The 23,992-nt window shown below is 31.7% G+C and overlaps 2 protein-coding genes across 5 annotated transcripts in view; one reads left to right on the top strand and one right to left on the bottom strand.

The window, feature by feature from the left end:
• Positions 1-497: 497 nt before the first annotated feature.
• LOC105202072 (clavesin-2) overlaps positions 498-23,992 on the bottom strand; it is a 26,376-nt gene continuing 2,881 nt past the window's right edge. Inside the window, exons 1-6 of one of the 3 annotated variants that reach the window (XM_011170453.3) lie at positions 12,927-13,439; positions 5,937-6,131; positions 4,049-4,253; positions 3,285-3,408; positions 2,620-2,832; positions 498-2,228 (exon numbers count right to left, since the gene is read on the bottom strand). In XM_011170453.3, the coding sequence (XP_011168755.2) occupies positions 1,518-2,228; positions 2,620-2,832; positions 3,285-3,408; positions 4,049-4,253; positions 5,937-6,099 (1,416 nt within the window). In that variant the 5' untranslated portion in view covers positions 6,100-6,131; positions 12,927-13,439 and the 3' untranslated portion in view covers positions 498-1,517. Of the gene's footprint in view, positions 2,229-2,619; positions 2,833-3,284; positions 3,409-4,048; positions 4,254-5,936; positions 6,132-8,186; positions 8,457-12,926; positions 13,440-23,992 lie in introns of those variants that run through there. The other 2 variants (XM_011170454.3, XM_039452361.1) reach the window with 2 other exon arrangements.
• Positions 13,749-23,992, top strand: part of LOC105202073 (androgen-induced gene 1 protein) — a 26,724-nt gene continuing 16,480 nt past the window's right edge. Inside the window, exons 1-2 of one of the 2 annotated variants that reach the window (XM_039452384.1) lie at positions 13,749-13,985; positions 21,322-21,492. In XM_039452384.1, the coding sequence (XP_039308318.1) occupies positions 21,334-21,492 (159 nt within the window). In that variant the 5' untranslated portion in view covers positions 13,749-13,985; positions 21,322-21,333. Of the gene's footprint in view, positions 13,986-17,575; positions 17,920-21,321; positions 21,493-23,992 lie in introns of those variants that run through there. The other variant, XM_026132448.2, reaches the window with a different exon arrangement.

Genomic DNA, 23,992 nt, shown 5'->3' with positions numbered 1-23,992 from the left:
ATTAGATGTATAAAGTATGAAATATAAGAGATAAAAGACGAACATTTTTTTGTTGCAAACATTTGTTACTGGTTTTGCTGCGTATTATCCAAGTTTTTCCGTATTATCCAAGCAGGAAAAAATATTTAAAAAATGTTTTTAAAATTATTTCAAAAATATTTTTAAAAACGTTACAAATAATGGGAAAAATTCCCTTTTTTTATTAAAAAAAAATTTATTTTAATGTTAAAAAAATGTTTTCTAAATTAATAAAGATTTTTTTTACTGAAATAATTTTCTCACATGAGTATTTCATGAAAAATAAATATTTATAAAATATTAAATAAATATTAGAAAAATATTTACTAAAAACCTTTTACCAAATAAATAATTAATGACGAATAAATGTTTACATAATAATAAATAAACGTTAAAAAAATATTTTCTAGCATTATTTTTTTAAATGAATAATTTTATTGACAAATAAATCGTTTTAGGGTTTTATGAATTTTCTGCTGTTTTTGTATTAAATAATTTATTACATGTACATATACAAATGTAAAATTCAAATATGCAAAAGATAAAATTGATCAATGAGTTAAAAAGTCATTGGAAGAACAAATTGCAGTATACGTTTAAAATATAGCGTCATAGTTTTTATAAGTTGAAAAAACTATATTTTAGTTCGCATAGATGCTATTTAAAATATGTACGTACATCATTAAAAAAATATATAGATTATATCCAAAATATTTATTTTATTACTAAGTATGAAGCATGCTCTCAAACTATTGATAAATGTATACAATATTTATGGGTGTATGTTTCATGAAATCTCTCATGCTCATTCATTCTTCAACTCTCATAACTGCAATCAAAAAAGCATATGATCAATTAATCTTTACAAGTTCGGAAACATATCTGACAATTGTGCTAAAATATATATGAATGATTATGAAGTACCATGAACAGCCCTTATCTTTCTAAGTATTTTACAGCCCTTTTAATAGCAATTAAATTGTTTTAAGAAGAGCTGTCTAATTTGTAAAAACAGGAACCACAGTTTCAACAATTGTCGCAATTAAGCTAAACATTCCTAATGCAAGGATCATAACACATAAACGGAATATGTCATGTTCTTTTTTGTGTGTGTAAGCTTTAATTCAAATTTAGCATAATTTTTGCACGTTTTATAAGTACAATTAAGGATAAAAAGAATAAAAGTTCGAGAACTTTTCAATGCGCTTTTAATACTCACTTTCAGTAGTATTTTAAGATCAACATAAAAATTTGACTTCCTGGTTTTATATATTCTAAACGGAAATCTGCAACCGGAAAAGCACCGAACCAAATTATATCTAGAAAATAGTCTACAAAGAAACCTGTTGCTATTATTGAAAAAATTATAGTATCTCAAGACTACTCAAGTTATTATTCACAGATTCGTGTCGCTTATAAAAAAAACTCATTCAGCGGGAAGAGACAGATTTTTATCAACAAACATTACAAGTACTTAGATCTATATACGGAGATTGGCATTACGTTATAAGATTCGTTTTTTCCGACGGTGTTTCGTTGTTACAGATGGCGATGAGAGCCTTCTGTTCCAATCTGTTGTCCAGCAAGTTGTCCTTGCTGCTCTCGCTGCACGATCTGCTGGGGATCATCTCGAATTCGTTCAGGTTGATGTCCGCGTCGAGGAACAATTTCAAGTCATTCGTATTTTTGAGCTCGTCCGTTCTATTATCATCAACATGATGTGTCTCGTTTATGTTCCCGATACTGATTTGTTCATGCAATTGTTCCTTGAAGCTGTCCTCGCTGTTTCTTGTCATAAATCTTTCCATCGTCTCTTTCTGTTTATTCGATCGCTTATTCACCACATTTAGCTCCACATCGCTCTGCGTCGCTCTTCCGAAAGAGTGTTTCGTAGGTTCATCGAAATTGTTCAGAGAAGTTTTGCCCGCGTTCGCCGAGACGTTCGAGCAATCGCTCCTCTGATGATTTCCGCTTGCGGTTGTTGAGTCGTCTCGAAGGTTGGTCGGCTCTTGCATGTCGACCTGACGTTCTTTTCCCTTTTTGGCGGTGGCGGCGGCGGTGAGCTCGGCCTCTTTCATCGCCGAGTGAATAACCGGCTCGGCCCACAATCCTGGGTTGAACGCTGGCCCCGTTCCACCGAGCTCCGCCGGCAGGATGTCCGTCGGTAAATGTTCGTGAAGCGTGCTGAGATTGTTGCCGTGCAGAAAAATCTGAGTAGAGAGATAAACGATAACATCTTTTCGCGTTTGGCTGTAATCTAAACAATAATTTGTAGCCATTTACGCATATTTCAGAGGGTACCAATTTACTGAGACATTCATCTCTCACTCTATCTGTTTCTCGCAGATTACTTTGCACATAAGCAGCAGAAATCGATTATACTATCGTGTACTATCTCCTAAGTACGATAGAAACTGGATAGGAAATCGCGCGAAGCTGAATTATCAAGTCTAGTTAATCCACTTGCAAAAAATAAATTTTAGTTACAATAAGTGCTAATAAAATTTTACAGTTATAATTACCTTCCGTTGCATGCAACGAAGCACGATTTTAATTTGTAACGTAGCTTAGAAATTCATGCATCGCTTATGCATATCTCACCTTATTCCGTGTCTTTTCGTCCAAGAACGGCTTCACTAAGGCCAATGTCGCCTGGACGTAGAGCGGCGCCGAGAGGAAGTGTATTGCCTTGAATCGGGCAGGAAATCGCCCACGTAGAGCAGCTATTAGATTTCGCAGAGCCGCTGTTCCCAATGCACCGCCCTGTCGCAACGAGAATCCGCCCCAGTCTATTACGGCGACGAAACCGGATTGCTGAAAAGAAAAAAAAAAACGTAGGTCACCATTAAGCGAAGTGTAATAGTGCCAGCGTGGCAATGGACGTCGAGTCTAGACTGTCTAGATTTAGCTGAATGGAACAACATTAGCTGCAGTCGATTGAATTCAAAACGTTGGGGTAGTTACGCCTCGTTAGAGTTACCATTGAGCTTCGAAACTTATGCATGCATTTTTTTTATGTTAAGCTTTATATAATAAACTTTTTATTATTTTTTATAGGTGGTACTTTATAATATTGAATAGACCTTATATTTGTATGTTTTCTACGATTTGGCTTTATACATCCAAAAACAGAAGATTATGTATTATAGTTTTCAAATAAGTTCTTAAAAAAATTTGTTGCTTTAAAAAAGTAACAAGAACAAACATTTTATAATAATATGATTTCGTGAGATAAGCAATCAATTAATAAATAATGAGAGTCGCACCTGATTTCGAGGATCTTGAATAAGTATTTCTAGAACTAAGAAAATCGCTCGTTGAACGGACAATGCGGGCACGGCTACGGGATCCCATTGAGACGCTAAAATAACCAGCACGCATCTGCCTTTCCTATATTGATTTATGGGAAAACAAAAAAATGAAATTATCAGATAAATGATTAAGTTATAAATGTACTTTTATTTTACATAGTCAAACTTTTAAAAAAATTCCCGAATTTTCTAGGAATTTTATGCAAAATTCTAGACAAGATTACAAAATTTATTAAAGCTTTAAAATAAATTTATCTAATTATACATGCTTTTTAATGTTCTTAAATTATACAGTCATAAAGAAAAGTTTATTTAAGTTTCAAGTACTAAATTTGAAAAAGTACTAAAAAAAAAGTAATATCACTAACTGGCATATAACGATCTGTCCGAAATACACAGATTTGTCCAATCAAAAGTACAGAATTCAAAGGATTAACATACCACAAATTTAGAATGATGCATTGTCTTTTAGTATTACTATTTTTTTTTTTTTTTTTAATAAAAATTTACAAGTCACGCGAGAATGTATATGGATATGCTATATTTACACTATACATGATAATACATCATGTTAATATTTATGCAGGAAGAAGCTTTATTGGTCACGCATTTTTCCGGCACGTACGTAGCACGTGCCGATAACGGCGAAAAGTATAAGAATAAATTAGCGATATGTACGTCACAAGTTTTAACTTCCTACAGGAGATTATTGTTCGTACCTGTCGCGCGCGGGCAGAACACCTGGTATGCCCGCGCGAAGCGCGCGCTGCAATGCCGGGTCCCGGGCGGTGAGATTGCCGAAGATATCCTGGCGAAGCGTAATTTGCGCCTGATAAGCGGCTATCAGGGCCGCCGTCTGCTCGATGTTATACTTCCGGGCTAACAGGAAGCGCGTGATATATTCGTCCGTGCAATGCTCCAGGTCTAGAAACAACAGACCGATCGTTATTACAATGCTATCCGCGAAACGTTGTGCACGACCGGAAGCAATTCGAATGCGAATGTTCCCCGGAAGTATGTACGCAACGGGCCGAACATACTAATATATTCCACCTTAATCGTTGACGACACGTTTATCTTTGGCGTTTTGAAAATTAATTAAAAGATTAAATTTTATTTGGACAGCTGTAGAAACAGTTGTTGATTATATTCAATTGACTGTACATAGAATAGAACAGCCGAATTTTCGTTTTCTGTATCTCATTCGTTTCATTGATGTGATCAGTTCAGAGCGGTATTCATAATTCAGTTTCTTGTATTTAAAAATGAAATGATTGCGTTACATCTCATATTTATGAGATGTTACGCGATTATTTTACTGGTTAAATAAAGACCGCTTAAACTTAGATTTAAGATGATCTTAAATATAAAATAAAAATTATTTTACTTTATGTTAACTCTTTATTTGTTAAATATGCTATAAATCATTAATGATACAAAAGATCCGCGTGGTAACAACTTGTCGGAAGGTTTTGAATAGAAGACAAAAGTAATTTTTTCGAAAAGTTTTAAAATCATATTTCTCTCTGCACGACAAATCGTGATTTGTTTAAACGCCAAAAGTACATGCCTAGATTCATACAAATGTGACAAATTGATTTCGGCATAAATTTATCATGTGTACAGGGTGTTTCCCAATTGTGGGACCTATCTTGGCAGTGGATAGGGAACATCTAAATAATGAAAAAAGTTCATGTAGAATAGTTATCTTATTTGATCTTGTTTCAGATGATCTTGTTAGAGTCATTTTTGACTTCCAGTATACGGCTGCTATTTTTCACGTACTGTTACATCATTTTCTTCAATATAATTCGAGATCCGTTTTTCAACATTAACAGTTCTGATACTAATTGATTTATCATTTAACACTCTTTTTAAACGACTCTGTTTCGTAGGCGTTTATGTCGTTGAAATGTTTTCTCATCCGAAGTCTATTAAGAAAGCGATCCGCGCGGCGTAGACGTCTTACATCGGCCGAATTACATTCGGCAAGTCCATCAAGTACATGACTGTCGTTTTCTGACTCTTGAATGAATATTTAATCATTACTTTTAGCACGCTAGCAACAGAACGAACTGAAATGTGTAAACTCAATGAACACATGTGTGATATTAACGAGGTAAGTAATATTCAAAAGATATCAAACATTGTTTACAAAAACAGAAGGTAATCGTTTCGAGTATCTCCTATCAAGGCAAGCAGCGATACATTACGGGAGAACAAAAATGACTAACTTTGAAACAAGATCAAAAACGATGTATGAGTCTAAGTGGTTTTTTTCATAATTTACACGAAAAGAATAATTTTAATGCAGCATCTAAAAATTTAGTTAGATATAGATTTTATATTGAACCCTCAAAATAATTATGTAGATTGCCCGAGCATGATAATGTTGTTGCGAACAGTTTTGACATTCTAGCAAGCAAATTAAACATTCGATACAATATTTTAAATGATTTAACACAATTATTTTCAGATCTGTATTTCAGCAAAATTGTTTCTTTCGCGTATATATGTGTCTCATCCTGTCCCACGCTGCCAAAGTGGGTTCTACATGTTAGAAAACACCCTGTATAATATGCTTGATCTGACACAATTTCATCTTACCTACATCCGGCATGTGTCGAAGTACGGATCTGACCATCTTAATGGACAGCTTCTTATCAGGTTTCTCGAACCTGCGCTCTTCGTAAGTACTGTAGTCCAAGCGATTTCGAGTGGAATGCCATGGCAAATATTCGCACTCAGATATGTACATATATTCGGACATTTTGCTCTCCTTTTCGAACACGCGTCAATAATCTGAAACATTACAATAAATAAATAATTTACCTTTTTAGGTAAAAGGTTAAAAGGATCAAGACAAGCGAAAAGGATGTAGGTGAACTGTAACTTTTATTTCAAATCAATATTTAGAGATAATTTCAACTCAGAGCCTTTCCGTCAAAGTAACATTTTTGCTGCACAAATTTTTATTTTAAAATACGTGATTATATTTCTCCAATATCGATTTCATTCTCAAAGCATTCAGCTCAAGAATCTGACGAGAAATCTGGCGTCGAAAGTTCATAAATGAGAGACTTATGCGTGTTATAAAAATATTTATAAATATTATATTTACATATATTACTCTTATTGAATTTGATTGAATAATGATTAGTTTGCCTGGGATTAATCGCTGGTGTATCAAGTTTTTTTTTTACCGACTTATTAATTGTCAATTATATAAGACATCTGGGGGCGGTATGGTTTTATTTTTTGTTATTAACGAGGCGGACAATGTATTAACGAGCGTACGAATGACACACGAGAAGAAACGTGTCCGCTAGCAGAAGCGTGATGCGCTCTGAATCATACGCGGTGCGCCGTGTTCAGGCACGACTGCACACCGGGCAACAAAGAGGACGTGTGTAATGTTCGATGATGGCTGATTCGCGAAGTGGAACCTATGTTAGCTAGGAGCCGCTCCCACTATATAAATAACGCGCGATTTATCTTGCTCGCGAACGTTTCTCGCTGAAAAAGCGATAAATCCATGACCGTATAATTCGACATCTGAAGGTAACGCCAGACACCGCGATTTACTCGTAAAAGATAAATCCAGAGAACATTTGTAGTCTAGCATCCAGGTGAACGTAAAGATAGCGTAAAATAAACAGCGTGATAAAACTGAATTCGATAGATTTCTCATTTCACTTTTTTTTCACGCTCATAGAGACGCCTGGCGTATTGCCCCAAGGATGATTCACAGAGGGTCGTCCTTGTATGATGCGCGTCGTACGAGCGTTCTTTCAACCGGTTCGGATAATTATTTCGCGAAAGTTTTGCAACGACCTTGCAACGGGCGAGTGAGCGATCGATCGATTCGCGATCCCTTGCACTTTCCAAGCGGCTAGCTCGTCGAGGCACAACCGTATCGATCGCCACGACAGTGAGCAAAAATCGTAATTTTTGTCGACATGGCGCGAAACTCTGTTGCGAGACTTCACGGACATTCGATTTCAAAAAATAAAACTGAAAACGTTCAAGTTTCTTCGAAGATTTAAATTTTCAGTACGCTCAAAATAAGCTGTGCTATTTTGATTATCATTGACGCTAACGAGACAGCGCGGTAAATGAATTGGCGAGAGCCGAGATAAACCGCGAGTGTTGATGAATGAAATTGAGAACGGTCGATATCCTGACCGGCGAGCCGGAGCCGGTTTCAGAAACGGTACTTAGGCGTATCGCAATGAAGTATATAAATCATCAAAATGTTGCCTTTTTTTTATTAATACAGATCTCGAATCTTTATAATGCCGAAATATTTCATACGAATTATTAATCTTTTAATTTTTTTTTTTATTTTTTTTTAGACATTCAAATGCAATTTTAGCTTTTCGAAAGAGTTATCAAAATTGAAAATCAATATCCTCTAGGGTGTAAGCCTTACATACAAACATACAACAATCCTCATATAAATAGACCTTGTTTAATGAGTACGTTTCTAAATGAACATACTATTCCAAGAAATCAATGTGTTATAGCTAGAAAATTGAATAATACTGCTCAGATATATTAGAAATTCAAAGTAATGAGAAGCATAGAGACGCATCTAATTCATATTGTTACGTCACATTTATTTTTGTCTCTTCGGTGAAGTTTATCGAACAGATAAATTATTGCCTCGGCGACGCGGTAGAAGCGCTCACTGGCGTGCAAATTGAAAGCTACGAAGAAAGAAGAAGAATAGACGTGATTATTAGACTGTCGCAAAGAGTGAAGAAAGATTACGTACGTACGTAGAGGATGTTGCTTCGGCGGAAGTCAGAAAAATCGACGCGAAAGATGGAAAGGCGCAAAGTACATCGTACTTACAGTGTACGGAGCCTTATAAATCCCTTTAAGAAGAGGTGGAAACGATTCCTGATTCTCCGTGCGCTCCTAATCGGGAAGCGTTGCGACGAACGCGACGGAGGACAAAATCGACGATGCACCTGCGCGTCCGAGCGAACTGTGCGCGCAATGAAGAGTTACTTCGACTCGCAGCGGCGTGGCACCGCGCCGATTCGTTCGAAAGTGTCAGAGCGTTGAGAAACACAAGACGGAAAGCGAGGGGTAATAACCACAACGGGATTATATGGTACGACAGAGAAAAAAAAGAGACGGGATGGTAAGAGCTCGCGAACGAACCATAAAGAGAAAGGGAGGGAGGGAGGGAGAGAGAGATAGCGAAAGAGAGAGGAAAGCCCGAAGCCGGTTACCAACTTGACGCTGACTCACCGCTCCGTGTTCTCCTGGCACCCCCGCTATTATGATCTCATCGTTTCGTTTCGAAAAACTGTCCAGGATCCACACGAGAGATCCATTTAGCGTTGCGCGCGCCTGGCGCCGTTACTATTGACGAGCGGAACGTCGTCGGGACGTCGAGCGTCGTGAGTGGGTGGCCAAAGTATACGTACTTCGTACCAGGACACGCGATTCTCGAAATCTATCTCCGGTATTGTAAAACAGTGAAATTTTTTTGAATATGCGAATCATGCGATTTCTTGGCTGAAGTATTTAAGAAAAATTTTTAAAGGATTTTAAATGAAGAAACGTTAAGCAGAGATGCACTTAAAATATTTTTCGATTATCCGAATGTTAAAAGTAATTATCTTTACATACATGTACGTATAATTCCAATATAAATTATATCCAATATTTGAGGAAGAATAAACAAATGATTCTATATATGAAGAAATAACCTTTTAATAATTATCGAAATAATTACTGAAAGCACATCATTAAACATTGAATATAAATTTCTTCTTGACAAATTGAATATAGATGATCCAGAAAGATAGATTCTTGATGCTACTTTGTGCATGAAAGACTGCATGTACCGCGGTAATAATTTGCATACCTCATTCGTCGCAAAACAACACGTCATTAATAGCAGCGTCTGATCGATTTGAAAAGAACCAGATGTCTGTTATGAGCATTCATTGCTGTACAATAGAACGCGAAAAAGACCGTACCGCGTTTCAAACGCTTCAGAAAAGTTTGATGCAGCATTTCACTAGTTATACGATGCGCTCATTCCTTTTTGCAATGGATAAGGAATGAATATGCAAAGTAGACTGTGCGAAAACGCCGCTTAACGCAAGCTAATGTAGTGTAATGTTCATAAATTTAAAACCGTTTTGCTATCGCCGCACAAATATACTTTTGCGCGCCAACGATGCTTTAATTGTATTCTCGACAATCACACGACCGTAATCCACGGTGTTAACAGAAATACTTTCTAGTACACAGTATTTATATAATCTTGCGTGTGTGCTACTATTTATATATCTGAAAATAAATCAACGGCTACCACCATCCCTGTCCAATTTTGAAATAGCGAATGTAAAATTATGTAATTGAATTAAAAGGTGCATTAAAAAACATTAAGCATATTTCTTGCTTTATGAATAAATCGCGCATGTAGTTTACGTCAAGCGACGCAATAAGTACATGAAAATTTAAATGATTCTACATGTATTTTCTATTTCTACATCTGAAAATAAATTAATGACTATCATTTTCATTGCTCAGTTTTGAATTAGAATATGTAAAATTATAATCTCTTGGTATTTTATTCAAGTTAAATTATAGAATTAGAGAATTGAATAAATTATAGAATTGAATAAAGGAGGTACGTTAAAAATTAAAGCTGCGTTTATACGGGTTGAAAAACAAAGGCCTTACTTTTTTGAAAAAAAAGAGGTAAAGAAATCATGTTTATTCCATTGTAAATTCTATTTTCAAGATCATATTTTTTTGTACTTAACATTTGAATAAAAAAAATAATTTAAAATAGCGTCGATATTCAAATTTTTTTAAATTGTTTTAAAAAACAAGTGACCACTGTATCTCGAAAACAAACAACTTATAATTTTACACTTTTTTTAAAAACTTGAAAAGACCAGTTGCCATTTTATTCAAACGCAATTTCGAAAAATAGATCAAGTTAAATCTATGTTTGAACTTTGTAAAGTTTCTGCCATTTTGTTCTGTGATGAGTCTTGTGAGAACAGAAGTGGTTTACGATAAACGTAATGCTTTGAAGAAACATGATTTAGGAAAACTTGAATAGCCATTTTCTATTATATTTTAATAAAATTTTAACCGAGAAAAGTATAATCTTTACAATGAAATAAATGCGACTTCTACTTCTCTTTCCATAAAGTTCTTCCATAAAAAAACTTGCGTCGATGTTAGGTTTTGTTTTAACTCGTCCAGATGTATATGCCTCTTACGTTGCTTCAGGAATAAGATTTCATTATTGGTGTCTATCTATGGACACGTGATATGCAGTACGTACATACGTGTATTCAATTATGTATGACTCAACCGAATGTCAAGCTTCTCTGCGTTAGAGTCGCCAGTTTAAAATTTTAACTCTTTCTATCACTTATTGAGAATTATTGGAAACATTGTTACAGGAGTGCAAATATAATGTACGTGCAATTTATGTCAAGTGCTATAAATAGCGAGACAAAAGAATATATTAGAGATAGATAAACGTGACAACCTTCCCGATAATTTTTGTCGATTAATTCGTAATACGAAAGTCGAAGTGCAATAGAATTATAAAACACGAATAGAAGCAGCGTAAAATATAATTTTCTGAGTTTCACCAATGCATGTTTCTGCAACAACTTTGCAAACGTTTTTTTTTTTTTCTGCGCGGAAGTAATTTGGCTTTGTCTGAAAAGCGCTTTTGTATTAGTATCTGTGCGACGCGTGACGGTGCAATAGTAGGTATGTACATGCATATCACACGTCTGTGCGAGGAAGAAGTTGCGTAATGTGTAACGGTAAAAACGCCGTATGGCAGCAATAAGAAGTTACCTATTTCTTCGCGCACTGAGAATCTACCGTTCTATTCGTTCGTTACAAGTCCAATAATTAGCACATAAAATATATTTTCCAATCTGCGCAGCACATCAGTTACGCTTAAAACATTTTAGACGCGCAACATTTTATGCTGGTTTATTTCAAAAGATTTCGTATATTAATAGAAACTTATGTAGAAATATAAAGCTATTCGCTTAACAGAGAATCAAAAAGATTTTTAAAGTATTCCAAAATATATATAGAGATTTAGTGCAGCATTAGAAAGTAAAGCAAATAAAAAGTCTTTAAAATACGAGTTGCTAGATACATTATTCATAAAATAAAAATCAAGCAATATATTCGTAATAATACGAATATCATTTAGTAAAATAGCATATTAGATATACTGCTCTAATTTCTAAGAAAATTATTAATACAATTTCTTGCAATATTTACTCAACGGGAATAAATTATAAATAATAAAATTTTTTATGAAGATTATCACATCCGATATAAGAATGTTTTAATAAATTGAACAGTACATCGTAAAATTTGCCGCATTTGAACGTGATTAAACCGAACAATATATGTAACATTATTGAAATCATAGCTTTAAATATTATTTTTATATCCAAGATAAGGATCTCCAAAATGCTAGAAGCTCTTAAGCCTGTATCAGACTACGCATTGAAAATTGAAGATTGAAGATTAAAGATTGAGTTGGCCAATCAAAATAAAAGGAGTTAAAATTTCCTCGTTTTGATTGGTCAAATTTCAATCTTTAATTACGGGCTTTACAATTAGTGTCAACATGTCTCGTTTTGCATAAACCGTGTTATCACTCCAAAAGGGGTAACCTCCGGCTAAACGAACGCTGATAAAGCGCGGTGATATTACTCACGTAACCGGCATTAGAGTTCGATAATGGGGGCCGATCGATTTCCGCGGCGACGGTTTACACATCGCTACTAGTTGTTCTTTTACCGTCTCCACGTACGCTATTTGGCTGCTCCACTGAGTAATATTGCATTTTGAAAACCATCTTAGAAGAAAGAACATATGTCTTTTATTCGAAGTTTTTAAAGCGAGCGAGCGTATGTATAACTATGTGTAAACTTCTTGTTTAAAAAAAAAGAAACTTCTATAAATTACACGATTATTCGTATTATTTCTTAGATTTGATTAGACGATAACCTTTTACAGTTTTATTAGTTGTACGTTTCTGTGTAGCACACTTTCACCAATTTTGCCTTATTGCAGCACGCATGACGGCGTATTGCGATTATAAATTTTATGACACGTTATCATAAAAATTATTCCAGGAGTACTGCAAATTTTATTATAGCCATTAGGTAATTTCAGAATAAAAAGTTGCAGCCTTGAGTGTTCCCCCAACAAAGACTTGACTCCGGTTTGCGACCCAAAAAAAATGACATTGAAATACTACCTGTAATGTAGTTGGAACTATTGCGACATCAATAGATGCTGAAATCAAAAGTGTATAATCAAATCCGAAAATTATAAATATGAAGTAGTTGAAAAATATAAATATACAATATTCATGTATATACTTTATATATACATACATCAAATTTATATGTACATTTATGAACATACAAAGTATAATTGCATAAATCTTCGTATCTAATCATACACTTTTGAAAATTTGAAAATTAGCAAAAATGCAAAATATATGTATAAATATACACATAATATACAATCTATTATATATAAATCTATATATATAATACGTACGTTTTACTTGTATTTATTCGAAGAAGTTTGTGTAGTAGGAGATCGCCAGGATCATATCGATGAAAATCGTTGCAAAGTCCAAAGTTTAACACACTACTGGTTCACAAGGACAAACTTTCGTAGGGCTCTGGAGAATTATCAGAGGCACAGGGAGTCGCACCACGATCGGGAACAGCTGCACGTACGGTCGCGGGGATTGATCGCGGCTCGACAATTATTGTCGGCGCATTGCCTTCAGGAATCCCCGCGTCGCGTTCCGCGAATTTGCGCGCGTGCCGATTTAACCACTGCGTGCGCGCGTCAACCGTCGAGAAAATGTCGCTCGAAACATCCGCCGCGAAAGCAGTGATGCCAAGTATTAGAAGGATTTTTCCCACCACTCGAGTATCCCCGCCACTCCGCCTGGCATACCACGTGACTACCGTGACAGACTCGAGTTTAGATATTCAATGAAAAACGTTAATTCCTTTCTTGCTTCTAATGTATCTCTCTTTTTGTCGTCCTCCTTCTTGCAATCTTTTTTAAAGCTTTTTGAACACGAAATTAAATCAAAACGATTGTAAATTATAGAAATGCGCAATTGTATTCATATATTTTATTTATTGCGGAATACTGAAATAATTCCTCTCAGGGGTCTCTCTATTCGTGCAGCTAGAAATGTTGGTATATTCTCTCAACATATCGACACAGTAGACGTATTAATTTAATACAATTTTGTCACAACCATTTATAAATTATTTAATTAATTTAAAGACAATTTAGAAAATTTATACTAATTGTTTTATATCTCGCTTTTTTTTCAGAGTTCTTGGAATAACGGATCCAAGAACATCAGGCACTCGGTTGATGCACGCTACTGAGGATCACGTGACCGCTATGCGCTATTGCTCATGCGCGAGAAATCCCCCGTCTGACATCCATTGTGCGATTCGAAATATGCGGAGGACGCGATACAGCCGGCTAACACGACTGAAAGCCACCGCTCGATGAATACAATGACAGAATAACCGGGTTGGTTCAGGGCCGTGACTAGAAGAAAACCGGGTAAATAAATTGAAGGTAATTGGTCGTCCACGCGACTCGGTGAATCAATAGAAAAATATTATCATTTTCAAATTGACTGATTGTCTCGCCTCGATGTTGTATATACCTGCATTCGCTACGCGGAATTATGTAAAATAATTTTCAATTTATGTAAAATAATTCTCGATTGAATAATTATACAAGTAAGACATAATTGACAGATTTTGCGACATTAGTTATTATTATTATGTGCAATGCTCGTTGCATTATTCTATATTATTTGATAAATCTTGTATCGTCTATTATTTAAACAAAGCTTATTTATTATATGTATATATAATTACAATATTTTTATATCTAATTTTAACACTAAACTCTGTTTGGTTTTTTATAATCTTTCATTTTTATTACTAATATGTCCTATTTAAACATAAATCGATAATTTTTTTAAATTGGTTGTGTTTTTGAAAATTAGCTACAAATTAATATTCAGTTCGTCATGTTTTTCTCCCAAAAATATGATATCTTCTTGCGAATAGAAATATCTTTTGTCAAAAAGATTTAATTCTTTAATTTAATTTGATTATTTCACAAAATTTAGATATCATAAAATTATGATGGCCTTTCTGCTATTACTGGAAAATTATATTAAATAAGAAACAATTTTGTACTGTCGAAAAACAATCAAAGTTTCTAATTGCTTGAAATATTTACGGTTTAATATTTCCTTTCTCTGTTAATAATGTCATACTCTGTACTTTTAGTTGTATTTCTAACAAAAAACTTCATTGCCGACGATGACTACATATGTTTTAACATTATCGACTGTTCCGATAATAGCTCAAACGATTACTGTAGAAATATTCAATTTAGCAAGTCATCAAATTTTTTTGTCACAAATTACAATTTTGTTTACAAATTTTATATTTTTATCAGATCTTTATCAGAAGAAGAAAATAAACAAGAAAGAAAATAAAATTATATATATAAAATGCTGAACAAGTTTTTTCAATTTTTTAAAACTTTATATTAAAATCTTTGTTAAATTACAATTTTTTAATTTAAATATGTATTTTTATGTACATAACAAAAATTTTAGAAAAAATATTTAAGAATATGGTAGAAATGTTTAGTGATCCTTTCTCTGTGCCAAGCATGTGTTTATAACATAATTGTATTATAAGCAAAAAGAACAAAATAATTCTTAAAAAATATATGATGCGTTTACACATAATTATAAAAACATGTTCAGTTAATCTTTCACGAACACTGTTAAGCAGTATCAAAATCGCCAGGCGTCAGCAATTATCATTTTGTGAACAACAATGATATTGTAAAATTTGATTCGTGAATTTTTCATAGTAGAACACAGCTCAGATCAGCTACTTTGTCATTATATTCATTTGTATGCTAGGATCATTTCTATGCTAGATAGTATACTGTCGAAATTTACGAACTTTCTCTTTTAGATGCGTTTAATTTTAAATATATTGGGCCACGTAAACTCTCTGAGAAAAAATTGTAAATTTGACTAAATTTGTCAACTTAATTAAATTTCTACACAATTCTAAAAATATGTATGTATTTAAATTAAATATATAAATGCTTGAATTGAAGAAATTTAATTTAACTTAAGTACATAAATACAATATTTACATTGAAGAAATTTAATCAAATTGAAAAATTTAGTTGAGTTAACATTTTTTTTAGTGTAATATTTTATAATAAGCAAATTCTTTTTCATGTAACTTACACTGGTTTTCACAAAATTTTATGACTTCGACTGAAACTGAATGATTTATATCGCTCTCGCAAGCAATTATATCTATTTCACTAAATCACTGCATTTTCATTAATATTTATTTGAAAACTTTTGCGTATAACTTTGCAAAAATATTCTTGAAATATAGAATACAAAAAAAGATAACTTAAATGTATGTTTAATTATTGTTTTGCTCTCATCAAGATTGAATATTTTACAGGAATCTATATTTAACATTATGTTCTATCCTAATTTTAGATAATTTATATTACAGTGTAATATAACTTTTAAAGATAATAATTTTCAAAGATTATAACGTACAGCTTGTAATTGCTCATAGATAATTTATAAGTACTTATAAATAATTTACAAATTATAATTTATAAGTACTTATAAATAATTTACAAATACACATTGTTATAAATATTTTTTTCAAAAAAGATCATAAAAAAATATTTGTAAATATTTTCGTAGTCTTTATAACGAATAGTGAGTAATCATGAGGCAAAAACTTACTTGTGATATTGATGCTAAAATTGTGCTAAATTTCCTCAACAAAATTGATGATTTAAAAAAAAATTCCTTAAATTATATAAAACATTTTTTTTTCCTGCAAAAATTTTTATCATTTACAAACAAGCATTTCTTCTGACTTATTTTTATACATTAATATAATGCATGTGACAGCTGTATTAACGATTTTTGCAATTAATTTTAGTTGCAAATCATTACAAGTGTGTTCATTTGTACATCAACATCTCCAATATCATGCGGTATCATGCGTTCGGATGAAAAAAATATCTGTTATTTGTATCCGGGAGCACAGAGATCCGGAGAAATATACAATCTGAGACATACTGACCTCTCATATCACCAAACGGAATTTTTAAAGACATTATTATATCATATCATTCGTTGGCATTGCGACAACTGTTTCTTCGAGTCGTTCTTTAAAAGATAAATATAAATCCGTTAATTTGTGAATAACTAAATTATATTATACAAATACTACAAATTGTATAATATAATTATAACATAAATTTGATTACATTTGGCGTATTGTTTATATATATATATATATATATATATATATATATATATATATATATGTACATTTAATATATTTATTATTCAATACTCTATTACTTTTCAGTTTTATTTTAATTTAACGTAAATTATATTTTGATTTACAGTATTTACGGTATTATTTATTAATTATTTAATAATTATTTTAAAATTTAATACAATTTGTGTGCTTTAATTTAAATGTAAATTTTTTTTTAAGTCTGAGAATGTAGCAAAAATTATTTCTCGTATCATACGCCTATATTTTGAATAAATATAAAATATTTTTTTCAGTGGACTTTTTTAATTAAAAATTTTTGTTTAATTATTTCTTCTTTTTATTTCAACTGTTATGCAAATTGTTCTCTCGCTACATTTTTTTAATTAAAAAGTTTTTAAATTATCTCTTCTTTTTATTTCAATTATTATTCAAATTGATCTTATTAAAAAGGCCCATTTCCCTTTTCTGTTTACATCGTTATTTTTTTTCTTCTAATTTTTTATTTTAATTAAAATTGTAAAGCCTTAAAAAATTTTCAACAATTCATATTATATTTCTTTCTCCATCATTTTACTTATCGAAAAAATACCTCCTAATTGCTCGACGATCTTTTGAGAATCGTCTTTTCATATTCTTTAATGCTTTGCAAATTTTCTATTAGTACGCGTTGCACTTCTCCCACCAAACAGAAAGATGATTCTCGTTAGCTTTGAAGGACTAACTCGTTAGAACGGTGTGAGCTATAGTTCTCGCGCTCAACAATCGTAATTGTTGCACGCGCGGTTGTAGCATTCGCGCACCGTCGATCGCGGTAAGCGCATCATCGCCGCGTCGTCGTTGTCGTCGTCGTTGTCGTCGTTGTTGTCGTCGTTGTTGCATCGCTGTCCTCGTCGTCGTACTGATAATCGCGAGCAGTAATCGCGAAAGGAGTTTAATCACATTTAAACCGTGACATTAATGCTACGTCATCCTGCTGATAACCGTTTACGTATCATAGCACGAACGCTGCTATCGAACTTTTAATAGTACGCGCCGGTTCAGTGCGGGCAGTCGGTCGGGGTTCGATTGTCAGTGCGCATCCGACAGCCGCGACTTGACACGCGACGCCCGGGGAGTGGTCATTCTACGACATAATAAACGAGGTAATGTAGACGCAATCCTATCTATGAATGAGTTCAAACACTCTTAATTCTTCTGTTATTAAACTTATCGTATCGCATATTTAAAATTCAGTATCGATCGCGTTGAAGTGTTGACACAATTTATCGGTTTATCATCTTTCCGTTTGCTTTGAACGTCATTGTGCTGTATTGGAAATTAGTATGTACGAAAATACTACAACGTTTCAAGTTTCATTAATATATGACGCGCACGTACAGCTTCAATAATTAGAATTATTATTTTTACATTTATATTATCAGTTATCGCACTTACATTTAGATTGTCATTACGATTATTACGATAGCGAAGCGAATCAATATCGAAGAATCTCTTTGTAAATTAAATTCCTTTCTACATTAGTCGTGAAAAATTATTACGATGCACGAAGCGTACGAAAGCAAGCCTGTATCGAAGAACTTTTTTTAGACTTCTTTCTGTACTTGTTATAAAAAAAATTTTCGATTGACGTTTAAGAACGACAGTCGAGAACGCGGCCTTTATCGTCTTATTATAATAAAGGACTATTAAGTTTAATAAGTGCCTTTGACTGTCAAAGTGTGATGGTCATTTATATAACGGTTCGCAGAGCGGACGGGTGATTAAAATTTACATGCGATTATAATATCGTATTGTTACGGCCAAGGTTCCCAATAGGGAAACGTATACTCGCCGTACCATAAACGCGTTGTGCAGAAGATTTTGTGGTTCAACAACCGGTTATTTCTCGGCTAAAATTTCTGAGAATACGAATACGTATCTGTGTGTATTTCTGCACAAATGAGTATCCGTGTGTACATTTCGTTGCGGTGAGATTACAGATTTACGTGATACTTTGTCGTTGAAGTTACGGAAGAGATACCGTTGAATCGAGAAGTTAAATAACTGCTCTGAGAGGCACTCGTCTGTATCATCTCGCACGCGAAAGACAGAATGGATTGCGAAACGTTATCTAAGAACCCAATTCTCCTGCTTTCAATACATGACTTTAAGATGACATGAAACGATTTTATTGAATCTTATACTTGAAAATCTGCCTTTTTAGGTTACATGAACGTGTAAGCAACGTACAAGCAATTTATCTAACGATATAATCGCCCGGGATAAAATTGTCTTAAAAGTAGTATAGATAACTATATCTATTAAGGTTTCATAAGGAAATTGAGTAGGGCACAATACAATTCCTCGTTTTTCTGCTATCTATTTTTTTCACAAATTATGTGCATAAATTCTTGCTTTGTATTAATCACAGGATTACGTAAATGAAAAAAAAATTCTGCAGAGTCATATTTATAATCTGATTGCATATTTATAATCTTCATTGCTTCAATCAAAACATATTGGTTTGATCAAAACATTTCTCAAGGTTTATTGTTAACCCGTAACAGCAGTTGATTAAAAATTAATATTTTGAATTAATTATGCGAAATGTGTAATTTTAGATTAAACGGAAATTTTATTCTGACGCTAATGTTGAATCTATTTTAGACGAGTTTCAGTTTAATCAACTTAATTGCTTCACGCATCAAGGCACGTATTAGATATCAAGTGTCTAGCGTAAATTTCATTAGTTTTGTATTACTTTCAATGTTAAAAGTACATATATTTATTAGTTAAAAAATTACCATATAATTACAATAAATAAGTAGTAGTATAATAATATCAAATAATTCGTATACATTGAAAAAAATTTGGTTTCATAAATTTAAAATCTAGTATATTCAATCAATATGTATTCAAAAATAAATAAAAATTCTTCTAAAAATTCTTTTAGAAATGATGAGTGCGCGATTCCTATTAAATATATCTTAATTTCTTTGAATAATATTATAGGAGCGATATTCTTATAATTAATTCTTGTATTTAAGATTATATCAAGTTAAGATGTTATAAACCAATTACAAAGCCGTATTAGCATTTTAAAAACTGTATTTAAGCGATTTTAAAAGAGATCGATCTTTTAACGGAAATACCGGCTTACTTTATTTAGTTAGATTAGCATAACTTTTTAATAAAAAGAAAGTTTAATAAATATATATAACTAGAAATTTTAGATTCATTTGAAAAAATCAAATTCGTCTATTAAACGTTCTAACTGTAAAATATATATCGAGCCGAATCGTGATAATCAGAAATTCTGCTTCTTATCAAAGTACATTGTATATATATTTTTAGTATACTTAAAAAGTTATTTTTAATATCATGATATTAAATATAATTAAATATAACTAATTAAATAATGAATAATAAATAGTTGATAATATGAATAAAGTATTATTTAATAACGTAAATAAATTTATTAAATAAATTAACATATTAAAAAACAATATTAATATTGTTTTTTAAAGTTCTTGTCTGTATAATTTATGATTTGTATTAAATTTAAGAATAAAATCTCTATAATTGTATGTGCCATACAAATGTAAAAAATTAAAATACACACACATACACACACACACACACAAACACATAATAGAATTATAAATTAAAATCTGACACGCGTTATAGACTACATGAAAAAAACAATAACTGTCGTAGCTAAAAACTGGACATGGTAACCAAATTACGCCGTAATATATGGATAGCTAATCTTATCTGTGATTTTAGTTGAAAGAGTTTAGCTACCTGATACACGAATTTAGCTACAGAAAATATTTGTTATGTTCAAAATATATTCTGTAGCTAAAAGAGTTATTCTAGGTAACTACATTAATTAGCTACCTAGTGTATTACCTATCACTGACATATCGGTTAGTTTCGATAACTATTTTTATGTTGCTATACGATGTAATGATTCTGATAGACATACACGTTTGGCTACTTTAATAATGTATTAAGAACAGCAGCAAATCGTTTTGATGTAATTCATAAATTTACAGTTACGACAGCAAATACAGCCTTAGTAAACCACGGTTAGCTGTAACAGCGAAAAATTTTCTTTCTCTATATCTAAAATGAATTTAATATCACAAAAGATATATTTATTTTTCCAGAAAATATCTATTTATTTTATACATCTCTAAATTAAAAAAATGAAACTACTAATTAATATACGCGAATGTGAATAAAAAGTCGCGATCATTTAATATTGCTTTAAGCTATATTTAATGTTCTAGCTAAACGAAGCAAATATCGAAGCATATACAGAATACCTCAAATATTGCAGAATTTAATGTTTAATAACTTGTAATATTAAATACGATTAAGAAGCATTAATTTCTTATGAAACTCTATTTGTATTATCTCTCTCTCTCCATCTTCTGGAGTATTTAATATTTATATTGAATATGTCGTTGTATATGATAATTATACTACTAGTTCAATATTTTATATTATCACTGTCGCCGTTTCGTCGGACTAATATGCACATTTGTTGAATTTGACAGAATTTCATCAAAATGGCACACGTTCTAAACACCTTGGTCCATGTGGTCAACGTAGTGGCTTACAGCTTCACACTGTATTATGCCTTCTTCATACTGCACATTCCTTTCCTCGAAAACAAGTTCAGTAAATTCGATCCTGGCCAATTCAAGTACTTAACGATGTGGGACGTGGTAAGTAGTATTTTGATTTCAATCATAAACTTGTATTCTCTCTTTTTTCCTTAGATAAAATATAAGATATACATATAATATAAAGGCACTTTTTATTATACTATTGTTTACTATACCACTCATGCATTTTATGCCTATATTTACATTGTTAAAGTTTTAAACTTGTTCAGTTAAATTTTATATTGCTTTCGTTAAATAAATCGTCCTCTGCTTATTGCATCAAAGAAAAACAGAGAGCAGTGATTTGGTTTTTATGGGTTAAAGATGTGCAGAGATTTAAATAGAAAATTTTTTAGCACAATATGGAAACGGTACTTTATCATGATAGAGTTTTTATGAATGGATTAAGAAGTTTAAAAATGAAGGAGTGAAAATGAAGAAGGAACATTTATCCATCTTAGCTATCAATAACAACCCATATGTTACATTACATTTACATTGTTGAGTTTGGAGTTTGAACCTAGATATAATATAGATTAATATTCAGTGTCGACTGGAGATTGAGTAAATGCATATTTTGATTTTGAAAAATTTACAAGTGGCTAATGTATATTAAATTACCATTTGTTTGGTCCTCTAAAAGAATCTCTAAGATAATGTTCCAAGATTTGTAGTTTTGGGTTTAAAATTGAAATGTGTTTATACTTATTACCATTTTTATTTCTCACTTTATAGCTATTTTCTAGCACAACACTCGATCTCAGAGATGAGACTAATCTGACTTTTATTTATATTAAAATATAAATTAGTGATATTTTGTAATTTTTATGTACAAAACAAAGTTTTATATTCGTGTATTTTTAATAATTATATGTATTAAGAATAATAGTATTTTACAATATTAATAATAAATACTTTTAAACAATAAATGATATATTTATGTCAAAAACTACAATTTCAGACTAGTTTCGTCCCTAAAAATAAATGTCGCGCCTTATGAGAAAACAGCTATGAAATTAAAAATGGGAATAAACTACGCAAAATTCTTTTTCTTATTCATAGACAATATTGTGCAATGTTTGAGACCGGTATATCATAATCCGTTCTTAAAACCGGTTTCTTTCAAGATCATTTTAAGAGTGTACTTAAGATGATCTTGAATATAAAAATGAATTATAAACACTGGCTTAAATACGTTAAAACGCAAAAGAATTATGGAAAAATAATTTCAGGTAGTAAGTAGTCATTTTAGTTGACATCATCAGTTAGTTATTTTACGTAACTAACGTTATGTTATCTATTTAAGATGTGATAACCATTTTACTTTTTTGATAAATTAATGAAGTCCTTTATTTATTCTACCTGCGACGAATTTATAGTTATTATTTAATATTATTAATAATGTTAGATATTTAATCTATAACATCATTTTTTATTACATTTACGTCATGTATTCTATTTATTATTTATTCTATGTATTATTATATTTATTTATTTATCAATTTTGAATAAGTAGAAATTAAATCAGTTTTGAAAGAAATCGATTCTAATTTTATTTTTATGACAGCATTAAAACAAAAAATTTATGATAAATGACTGATTTTATTATTAGTTATACTGTGTGAAAATCAACAAGAATTATAGTCTATTCATTTATGAAAAAAATCATGAAAAAAATTTTTAACCATACATATTTCATCATTTCGACAGTATTATCCATTGAACTAATCTATCACACACATTCATTAAAATTCAACAGTTCCCATACAATCACAGAGACTACGTAACATTGATGATGCGATCCTGATTTAGATGATCACTTGGGAAAAACTCAGGTAGCAAGGTGTCTATTTAATGACACAACATGTTATTTTTTTCGTGTTACTAATGGAAATATCATACTCTGACGTTCTCTAGGTATAAAAATGACAGTAATCTCACGTCATATGACGTTATCTATTAATAAATTTACGTTATTTTTACGTCACGAAGTTACTTTTGGACACAGATATTTAATCTGTGTTTTTGGACGTCATTATAAATTTCAAATTTGTTGTAGAATAATTCATGACGTCAGAAAATCGATATTTTACTATCTGGCAGGTATTTCTCAATTCTCTATTATAATTAAATAACATTTATAATATATTTAAAAAATAAAGTGCGGATAAATATTGACTGACCTTTGCATATTTACAATAAAAGTATTTATTACGAAATAATATTTTAAAGCATTACAAAATATGTAAAATGTTTCAAATACACGAGACATGTTTAGCGATAAAATTAAATGACGTAGTAGAAACTACTCTTTTTATCATTTTGTTTTATTACTAAACGTGTTTCATGCATTTTATGCGTTTTATATATTTTATAATACTAATTGTAAGTTTTATTTTGTAATAAATACCTACATTTCAATTATTTAAATAATATCCGATTTATATTAACTTTTATACATAATATAGATTTTTTGTTCTAAACAGAATGAATTATCTTATGAGAGATGGAACAATCCCTCTTTTCTTAATATTTTAGAAACTATAATACATGCATATAG

The sequence above is a fragment of the Solenopsis invicta genome, chromosome 1, assembly GCF_016802725.1.
Source record: "Solenopsis invicta isolate M01_SB chromosome 1, UNIL_Sinv_3.0, whole genome shotgun sequence".
In the NCBI taxonomy this organism is placed as follows: domain Eukaryota; kingdom Metazoa; phylum Arthropoda; class Insecta; order Hymenoptera; family Formicidae; genus Solenopsis; species Solenopsis invicta.
This window is presented reverse-complemented; position numbering and strand designations above follow the sequence as displayed.